We start from the raw sequence: 11,087 nt of genomic DNA on the forward strand, positions 1-11,087 counted from the left end.
TGAACCATATCCGTGCCTTCAAAGATTACATGTCTATCAAAGGCATCAAACCCGAGATGTTCTTAAGGATCTTTCCTTCATCTCTCGACACCATCCCAAAGCAATGGTTCTACACTTTAGATCACAAAAAGGTCGCTACTTGGGAGGACGCCGCGATCGAGTTCTCGAAACAATACGCGGATAATGCCGAGATCCAAGTCAACATGCGCACTCTAGAGGTTCTTACCCAAAATGACAAAGAAGGATTCACCGACTTCCTAAGTAGGTGGAGGAAGACTAGTACTCAACTAGTAGAACGTCCAGATGAGGCCACTCTTGTGGAGAAGTTCGTGGACAATCTCAAGCCCGTATATGCCAACCATTTGAGATATCAAAACATCAAGACTTTCAAAGATTTAACCGTGTTAGGGACACGGATTGAAGATGACATCCGCAAAGGACTCTTGTCCAAAACGGTGGGTCGAGGATATCAAGGGTCCACAAGTCGTTCATACGGCTCTACTAGCAAGACCGACGAAGTTAACCTTCTCGAACCATCCAAGAAAACTAGCCCACCAAGGAAGTTCACAAACCTTGGGGATACATACTCCAATGCTCTAAAAAGGCTAGTGAAGCAAGGCAAACTCCAACCCATTGGACCTACTCCCGAGCCCGAAAGGAAGTCCAAATTCTGGGACGAAAACTCTTACTGTGAATACCATAGGGGTAAGGGGCACGACACCGAAAAATGCTACAAGTTGAAACACGTGCTTCAAGATATGATCGAAGATGGTCGACTTCCAATTCCACCAGGAGGTAAGCCTAATAACACTCAGAATCCTCTTGGAGTTCTAGTGATTACAAGTGACGAATCTACCTTAGATTGCTCACATCTCATTTCTCCCACCGAAAATGAAATTCATGCAATTGAGAAAGAAAGACTCTACTCTACCATCTCCCCTACCATCTCCGACTTCATCGCCTGGGCAAGGAGTGTAGATAGACAAGTGTGGGAATTAGAAAGCATGGTAATGATCTTACGCGATCCCAATGCAACATCTAAAGAACGCGTACCATTGATCTTCTCTCAAAATACTACTATGCAAGAAGTCATCACCGTGGTCGATAAGCTAGTTGATCAAATCATACAACTAGAAAGGGACATCATGAAGATGAAAGAACTAGCCACAATTAATGGGGTTTGGGCCGATGACGATGAAGACGAATACCTCATTGAAAACTCTTTGGTAAAAGAGATAGTCCAAAATGGCGAAGACCAAGATGTGGATCACCTAACTCGCTCGGGCCGTCCATACCAAAGTACTACTCAAAGCAGTCCAACCAATGTCATCACACCAAATGACAACGAAGACGACCCCACCGATCATTTGCTCAAGCAATTACAAAAACCAAGGTGATCTTTCGGTCCGGCAATTAGTGGCAAGCTCATTTCCACACCGCCAAGCTTTACTGCAAGCTTTGGCCAAATTGAATGTGGCACATAACTCTACTCCTGAAGATGTAGTCAACTTGGTCTTCCAAGAATCCCCGAAACTAAGTAACCCTGTTACTTTCTCGGACGAAGATTTGCCACCTTTTGGCACTAGTCACAACCTCGCTCTATACATCACTCATCATCCGTCTAAAGAAAAATGTGCCAATGACCTTGGTAGATGATGGCTCCGCGGTCAACGTCATACCCCTCAAAACGGCATATAAAATCGGGCATGAAAGAGTCGGATTGGACCCCTACAAGTCAAGGTGTACGCGCATATGACGGTACGCGACGAAAAGTGGTTGGACTTGCTAGCCTAACCATAGCTACGGGACCGATCGAGCGAAAGGTCAACTTCCAAATAGTGGATATCGAAGCTTCATTCAACATACTTCGGGAAGGCCTTGGATTCATGCTTCCAAAGCAAGAACATCCACCCTTCACCAAAAGATCAAGATCCCACTCAATGGCAAAGTTGTGACAATCACTTCGTCGCCTATCAAGGCAATAATCGAAAAGCAATCAAGCAATCAAGTCCTTGCGGATCCCATATACGAACTTGGGGGCTTCCAAAGTGTAAGTGTCATAGAAAGCGAGTTGGCACCTTTGTACTACAATCCCTACTCCAACTTGGTGGTCAACCACATTCTCAAAAACCAGGGATACTTCCCGGGAATGCCTTTGAACCCAGTTCGGGAAAACACCTTCGCGCCATACAAGAAAGGCAACTCATCGAGAATACCACTTGGACTAGGGTACAAACCCACAACGGAAGAAGTTCTCGAAATGCTCGCCCAAGTACAAAACCGCAAGTATGTAGGAGTCCAAATGAGGCCATATCTCCCTACCCTCAATGGATACTTCGTTCAAGAAGGAAGTTCGGAACTCTTTCATGGATTTCCCGAACCTTGGCATTACCTCGAAAAGAAGTTAGCCGGAATCGAGATCTTTCACGATTGCTACTTCATCCCTCCAGAAACGGTTCCTACCGTCAAAACCCGTCAAGCACCTTGCTTAGACGAACAAGCTGTTAACCTCCTGTTTGGAGAGGATCGATTTGTTAGGGCCGCGCAGGATGAGATCATTACTACGATACTTCAAGACGATCGCTTCAATCCCACCGCTTTGATCACAGAAATCGACACCAAGCGGCGAAAAGGGTGGAGAAAATCAATCAAATGGACCAACAATCAAGGAAGACTCTTCAAGCTCACCACTTTGGAGAAGGAGAGATGTTCAAAGAAGAACCGAGAAGACGACGAATTCGAATCGTAGTCGGAGTCGGAGTCGAGTCGAGTCTAGAGAAGTAATTAGAGAGTCTACTCCTGTCGTCATCCCCACTCCCCTCGTCTCTCCTAGCTTATTTTCGAGTAGTCACGTAGTTCGGAAATGCCCCAATTCTCGTCCTTTGCCGCCACTATCCTTGGATCGGTTGGCTTCTTTGTTTTTCTTTACTCAAATCTTAATATGAATAAATCGGGTTACGCTTACTCTTTGCGTTATCTTGAGTGCAATTCTTTTTATGATGATACTGAGGATGACCAAAATCCAGACTTGACCGAAATACCTCCCTACGTAGCCAAAGAAATACTACAGGAAAGGGAAGGGGGACCCGTAATTGAGGACACCGAACCCATCAACGTGGGGACCGAACTAGAACCCAAAGAACTTAGGATAGGGACTACCTTGAGCTCAACCGAAAGAACCGATTTCATAGACCTCCTAAATGAATTCAAAGACGTTTTCGCTTGGTCCTACAAAGACATGCCGGGATCGACAGGATATCGCCGAACATAGGATTCCGATTAAGCCAGGATTCAAACCTGTGAAACGAAGCTTCGACGAATGAGAACAGTGGGCTCAAGATTAAGGAAGAAGTTGACAAGCAATTCAAAGCCGGGTTCATCAAAGTTTCCGAGTATTTCGACTGGGTAGCTAACATAGTACCCGTACCCAAAAAGGATGGGAGAATCCGAGTTTGTGTTGACTTTAGAGATTTGAACAAAGCAAGCCCGAAAGATGACTTTCCTCTACCTCACATCGACATATTGGTAGACAATACTGCAGACCATGCATTACTATCCTTCATGGATGGATATGCGGGTTACAACCAAATCAAAATGGCCATGGAAGACATGCATAAGACCGCGTTCGTCACCCAATGGGGAACCTATTGCTATACAGTAATGCCGTTCGGATTGATCAACGCTGGAGCTACATACCAACGCACCGCAACTACACTCCTACATGACATGATGCATAAAGAAGTCGAGGTATACGTAGACGACATGATTGTCAAATCCAAGGAAAGAGAGGGACATATCGCGAACCTTCGCAAGTTCTTCGCAAGGCTACGGAAGTACAATATGAGACTCAACCCTCAAAAGTGCACATTCGGGGTAACATCTGGCAAACTCCTAGGATACGTCGTTAGCCAACGAGGTATAGAAATAGATCCCTCAAAAATCAAAGCTCTGATTGAAATGCCACAACCTCAAACAGAAAAAGAAGTCGAGGGATTCCCGGGAAAAGTGCAATACATAAGTCGATTCATATCGAAACTCACGATGATTTGCGAGCCTATCTTCAAGAAACTCAAGAAAACGGACCACACCATGTGGGATGATGATTGTCAAAAGGCGTTCGACAGAATCAAGGAGATATTGGCTAAACCACCAGTGCTCATGCCACCACAACCAGATCAACCTCTTGGTTTATATCTCACAATAACTGAAACTGCCATGGGTGCTATGCTAGCTCAAACCGTAGGAAGCGAAGAAAGAGCTATTTACTATCTAAGTAAGAAGTTCTTGGAATACGAGTGCAAATACTCACAACTCGAAAAGACATGCCTCGCTCTTGTGTGGGCAACAAAGAAGCTACGCCACTACATGCTTAGCTACTCCGTCAAAATATTCTCCAAAATGGACCCGATCAAATACCTCTTCGAGAAACCCGTTCTCGGGACGTCCGGCAAGATGGACCATGATGCTCTCCGAATTTGACCTCAAATATGTGCCACTGAAAGTAATAAAGGGACGCGCCGTCGCTGAATTCTTCGCAGAAAATCCCATCAACGACGCACAAACCATAGATACTTGGTCATTTCCCGACGAGGATATACTTCAAACTGATGTAGACTCTTGGGATCTATACTTTGATGGAGCATCAAACCTAAGAGGATTTGGGATAGGAGTGTTACTCATTTCTCCTGAAGGTGAGCATACACCGATCGCCGTCAAACTCGACTTCGAGGTGACAAACAACGCTGCAGAGTATGAAGCTTGTCTCATTGGACTACAAGCGGCAGTAAGCTTAGGCACCAAAAAACCTCCGAGTGCATGGAGATTCATCACTGATCATCAACCAAGTTACGGGATCCTGGAAAATCCGAAGTGAAAGCCTTGCACCCTATCAGGCTAGGATAGACCAAGTGGCTCAATTCTTTGATCATGTAACCTACTTACACTTACCTCGAGAGGAAAATCAATTTGCAGACGCTCTTGCGAAACTTGCATCTTTGATAAGTATACCAGATTACATGATGGAAATGCCTTTGGGTATCGAACGACGGTCAGAGCCGGCTTATGTCCATCAAATTACTGATGAAGAAGAAATCGCACAAGAACCCTGGTTCCAAGCCATCCTAAACTTCAAGCTTAACGGTACCTATCCGCCAGAAATGGACAAAAGGGGACAACGAGCCATACGCCTACTAGCTTCCCAATACGTCCTAATGCAAGGAGAATTGTACAAAAGAACACCTCTTGGTGTAGTCCTACGTTGCCTTGATCATTCACAGGCACGAAAAGTAATGGAAGAAGTCCACGACGGAGAATGCGGTCCTCACATGAGTGGACCTATGATGGCAAAGAAAATCACACGTCTAGGGTACTATTGGACAACGATGGAATCCGATTGCATCAAATATGTGAGGCATTGCCACAACTGTCAAATCTTCGGGAACGTACAACACGTCCCTCCTTCGTTGCTCTATACGATGACATCTCCTTGGCCATTCTCCGCATGGGGAATCGACATAATGGGAAAATAACCCCAAAGGAACAGAGGTCACTGTTTCATCCTAGTAGCGATTGACTACTTCACCAAGTGGGTAGAAGCGGCTTCCTACACCGCTCTCACGGCCAAAAATGTAGCTAAATTCATACAAAATAACATCATCTGCCGATATGGTTGCCCACATGAGATCATCAGCGATAATGGGTCCCACTTCCAAGCCGAAACCGAGCAATTGCTAGCCAAGTACAAAATCAAGCATCATCACTCATCGCCTTATAGACCACAGACTAACGGCGCGGTAGAAGCGGCTAACAAGAATGTCGTCACAATCCTCAAGAAAATGACTGACAATTACAGAGATTGGCCAAGCAAAATACCCTTCGCTTTGTGGGGGTATCGAACATCCGTCAGGACGCCCACTGGGGCTACTCCTTTCTATTTGACTTACGGCATGGAGGCCGTACAACCAGTCGAGCTAGAAATACCATCCTTGCGTATTCTACTCGAAAGTCAAATCCCTGAAGCCGATTGGAAGAGGGATAGGTATGAAGAACTCATCCTCCTGGATGAACGTAGGCTACGTGCCTTACATAATGTCCAAACATATCAAGCACGTATCAAACGAGCTTTCAACAAAAGGGTTAGGCCAAGAAACATCAAAGAAGGAGATTTAGTTCTCAAATCGGTTAGAGCTCTCTTACCCGTCGGAGAGAGGGAAATTCAAACCTAATTGGGCCGGACCATATCTAGTCAAATCCATACTCCCAGGGGTGCGGTTAGAATAACAGACCTAGACGGGAATGAGTTTTCAAACCCCACAAATCTCGACCAACTGAAACGGTACTATGCCTAGGATAGAACAGAAACGCGCCTCGCGTAAACCTACGTGTCGCTCTTGCGGCACTAAATAAACGGCCCCCAGGCCCATTTGAATGTCACTATGCGCTTGCATTCTGGCAAACTTGTCATCCTCATATCATCAAACAAACTAAATTCGCACCTCCCGAGTAAGCAAAAGCTCATGCTTATTTTCTATGTTCATTACAAGCTTTTGCTTCGAACAATTATTCTTTTACATTTACTCGAACTACGCGCAAGGGTTTGATTTCGCTTTCTTTAAGTGAATACGTAGGCAATCCTTCACGGGATTCAACCCACCATTTTATTTAAAATGTAAATAGAAGGACATTTGCATTGCATTTGAAATTCGACAAGAATAATTAAAGAAAATAACCACGGTTTCATAACCATTTAATTTTTTTATTTCATTCAATTTCTAGTAATAATAATACGGCAAATAATAAAAAATAGATAGGCTAGGATTCTAAAAATCCCTCCTTTTATTACAACAATAATAATAATAATCAAATAATAAATAAAGACTTGGGCTATTCCTCCATCTTCCCCTTGCCCTTGTCGTTCTTGTCATATTTCTTGTCGCGACCTCGAGCCGGGCGCTCTTGCACCACTTCAGACCTAATCACCAACGGTCTTTCTCGAGGCCTGACCCTTCCGTTCTTGCCAACCACCACCTCTGTGACAGGAGTAGTCTTCGACTTCTTCGAAGGATGAATGACCTGAAAGCCGGCTTCTTCTTCTCCTTCGGTCAGATGCTTCTCTTTCTCTTTCTCCCCTTCGCGCACCTTGTAATCAACGGGCTCGCGCTTCCTCAGTCTTTCGCGCTCTTCCGAAGTTGTCGCCTTCCTCCACCTCAGATAAGAGTCCGACACCCACAAGGCATTGGAGGAGAAACTCAGGGAACCACATGTTTCTTTGGGCCCATTTCATAGCCCACTCTCTTCGGCTCTCGGTAGTCAACGCCATAGCGGTCTGCGGGACGGTGTCAAGCCTAGGGATCATCTGCTTCAACCCAACTTGCCTCATCAATCTCTCGGGAAGATACATACCATAAACTCCAATCCGGGGATGCGCACGGACCTAGAAGTAGGATCCAAAGAAGACACCCCGATGGATGGACTTAAGGTGCCACCATGGTACAACCCACCTGATCAAAGGGCCGTCATCAGCCTTCAGCTTGTTCTTCCAGTAATCGCAGACCCGGGTGAAGTCCACCATGTACAACCTCGTCCTCATCGAAATCATACGAGCATGATAGGAAAGTGCATGAACTGGGGGCTCGAGCAATCGGAGCCGTTCCATAAGCCAAACCTACCAAAACAGGTATTAGACACCCAAAAAAAAAAAGAAACAAAAAAAAAGAAACAAAAAAAAAAAAAAAAAAAAAAAAAAAAAAAAAAAAAAAAAAAAAAAAAAAAAAAAAAAAAAAAAAAAAAAAAAAAAAAAAAAGAAAGAGAAAAGGTGTCTCTTACCTGTAAGATGACGGGACTCCCCAAGAATGGAAAATCGCGATTGGATTTCCTATTATCCAAACCCAAGATGATCTCCCCTAAGCATAAGCAAGCTGGGCTCCTGCGCAGCTCCATTTGCTCAACAAGACCCAATAGGCGGGGATCACCTCTCAAATCTTCATCAACATGTCCCTGGAAGACATAAACATGAAGCAAACAGAAGCCAAATGCTCTCCTCCTAGCAACATAAGAGACAGTAGGGTCGGCCCCGTTGATGAATCGGTCTATAAAATCCAAAGATCCGCACGCCTTTCGGGGTAACAAGACGATCTACCTCGAGCCTAGTAAGTCCAAGCAAGTCTCTAAACTTGCTCTTATACCCTTGTAAAGTGGAGGGGATGGCGGGTAAATGTTCGGGGTCCCACCCGCCAATGGCGACAATTTCCTCCGGAAAAGGACAAATATCACCTCCTGGAAAGGCGAATACATGATAATTTGGATCCCAATAATCAAGGCAAGCATCTAAGAACGGTTTCACTACCTTGATAAGTTTCAAACTCAATAAAGATCCAAGATTATAAGCACCCATGTCGTGCTTTTCCGTGTTCGAAAACTCATTAGTCCATTCCTTCAAGCGAACCTCCAAAGTATTCATAATGATAATTTTCTCTTGAAAATTTATTTTAGAAGTTTTAGGAGAAGCGACGAAGAAAAGACGGAAGAATTATATGATTCAAAGCTTCGGCAGCGCTCCTATTTATACTAATTTGCTGTTTCCAAAATCCGTCGAACAAACCCCTGCGGGAACAGTGCGCGGCACTGCTGCGCCTCTTCAAAGGGACGCCGCTCATGCTGCGCCTCTTCCCCAGGCTCACTCCTGTGATTTCCGCGTTTGGATCTTTCCTAATTCTATAACGCGCGTAATTTCCTATTCCTATGGGATTTTATTTTGGTAAACTACGGACGTTTACCATGTTTTGGAATTTCGCGGGCACGCATTTCGAGGCAACCTTGACATTCTCGCCATTTTATCACATTTGTGCATTTAATTGTCCATTTAATTCTTTTTTATTATTCAAACATTTATATACTTATTACATTTTCTTAATTTCTTTTTCTACATTTTCTAAACTTATAAATTTCTTTTTTTCTTTTTTTTTCGAGGGTAACCCTCCCTACCGTCCGGTCATTTCCGGTCATTTCCGGCAAAATTTTTGCATTTTTGCGTTCCTTTTGAGTCTCATTGTGCGCTAATTAAAGGCCTTATGTGTATATAAAATGTATGAATCACATGATTTTCTATGTAAATTTCGGCGGCATAACGGCATAAACCGTTATCTACCAGAACCTGTTCAAGAACTAACCTGCAGGTACAAACAAACAACCCAGCAGCAAAGGCACTCAGGCCATCATGTATACAACAAAAAGCAAATGTACGAGCGAACTGGGGGCTTACGCCCCGAACAAAGTACAAATGTACAAGCAAACTGGGGGCTTCGCCCCAAACAAGTCAAGAAGACCAAGTAAACTGGGGGCTTGCGCCCCAAACCGAGTCCAAAAAAAAAAAAAAAAAATGTTTCAAAATCAGATGTACAAATCTACAAAACTGACACAAGCTACCGCTGGGCACCCTCCAACTCAGCAACTCTCGCCATCAGAGCGGCGATCTCGGCATCCCGAAACTCGAGCTCCCTCGACAAGCGAGCCGTCTCCTCCCGAGCCTGGGCCAACTCTCGCCCTGACTCGCCGTCACCCTGCAAACAGCAACGAATTGGCTCATGTCAATCAACTCAAATTGGGAAACCCAAAAAAATCAAAAAAAAAGGAAGATCGAAAAATGGGTATAAAGGTTCATACCTGACGACCTCGACCGCCGACGAGTGCCTCAATGGCCGTAGCTCGTAGCCGGTTGGCCACCCTCCATAGTGCCACGAACCGGGATGGCGCGACCTGCATTTCAAAAGGAAACTCTCAACAAATAAAATAAATTCAGTCAAACGTGTTCTTACGCGAAAACCATGCAAAATGGGAGCTCACCCTCCGAATCAGATGCTGCCAGTCATCTAGGCCAGCATCCGTCACAGCTACGTCAAAATCACGCAGCTCGGAGATCGTCGTCCTCCCAGTAGCGTCAGTATACTCGAGGGTCTCGGGGTACTCTGGGGGCTCGATGCCCGCCGCCTCAACCTCCTGAAAAGACGAATAGCTCTCATCAATCGACGATCTGTCGTCGCAAGTCTCGAAAATCAAATCAATAAGAAAACAAGGGATGCTCACCACTCATCGGCGGTCGCCCACCTCCCGTAGAGGAACGCCGAGTAGTCCTCACCAGGCAGAAGGAGGTCGTCGCCACTGGCACCGGCCAAGTCTGCCTCCCTCTCAGCCTCGGAAGGCTCCCTGAACATCGTCCTAGGAGGATCAACGGGAACCGTCAACGCGCCCCGAGAGCACGACGAGCCAAACGCTCGCCTAAGTACCATCTGGGGACCCATCGACGTCCACAAAGAATAGGCTCGGGCTCCTAGGTCGAAGGACCTCAGCAACAAAAGGAGGCGCTCCAGCGTACTCCGCCCAAGGTCTGGGCACCCACTGTGACAATGTGAAGGCCAAGGTCATTTCTAGGATCAATTGAAAACAAAATATGAGAAGATGTGAATGAATACAAATGGGATACTCACGCTTTGCTCGGTGAAGGGCGTTCACATCCCGCCGGTAGACGTTGTGAGAAGAACGCTTGCTCTTCGTCCGGCACATGACCCAATCCCTCACCACGGGATAGGCCCTCTCCAACGGCTCCGTCCTCTTGGGCGCGAGGCCCGGAAAGTAGGAGTACACCCACGCCTGTAGAGCGAAATGGTCAGTGACGATCTTTGATAAAAGAAAGGAATTTACGTTGATCTAAAGGAAGGTTCATACCTCCAACAAAAGCCCAGGTCCGACAGCACCAGGAGAAGTCCCCTTCTCCATCAGCTCCGGACGAACCATGGCCCTCATGAAGCGGATAAGGACCGCAAAACCAGCGATGACCCGGTCCCCAACGCCCTAGGGAGCTCGGGTCGGCAAGAAAGGGAAGAAGCTTCGTCGACAACCTCTCACCCTTGTCTCCGAGGTAAATCGAAGACAAGAACCACCAAAGCCACGGGCGAGCCCTGCTGCTTTTTGTACAAGGAGGAGGAGCCATCTCCCTCCCATCGATCACCACCGATGACGGGGTCTTCCCCGCAAAGTAATCTCGAACATAGGTCTGGGTACCAAACCCGCACCGCAACAGCCTTCGGCGACGG

The 11,087-nt window shown here is 45.9% G+C and overlaps 1 protein-coding gene across 1 annotated transcript; it reads right to left on the minus strand.

Annotated features, from left to right (window-relative positions):
- Positions 1-9,375: 9,375 nt before the first annotated feature.
- Positions 9,376-10,419, minus strand: LOC141606980 (uncharacterized). The gene is made up of 4 exons (XM_074426358.1): positions 10,394-10,419; positions 9,841-10,027; positions 9,661-9,753; positions 9,376-9,557 (listed from the first exon to the last, which is right to left on the minus strand). The coding sequence occupies exons 1-4, from the start codon at positions 10,417-10,419 to the stop codon at positions 9,420-9,422; spliced, it is 444 nt and encodes a 147-aa protein (XP_074282459.1). The 3' UTR covers positions 9,376-9,419.
- Between the last annotated feature and the right edge of the window lie 668 nt (positions 10,420-11,087).

The sequence above is a fragment of the Silene latifolia genome, chromosome 10 (assembly GCF_048544455.1).
Source record: "Silene latifolia isolate original U9 population chromosome 10, ASM4854445v1, whole genome shotgun sequence".
Taxonomy (NCBI): Eukaryota; Viridiplantae; Streptophyta; class Magnoliopsida; order Caryophyllales; family Caryophyllaceae; genus Silene; species Silene latifolia.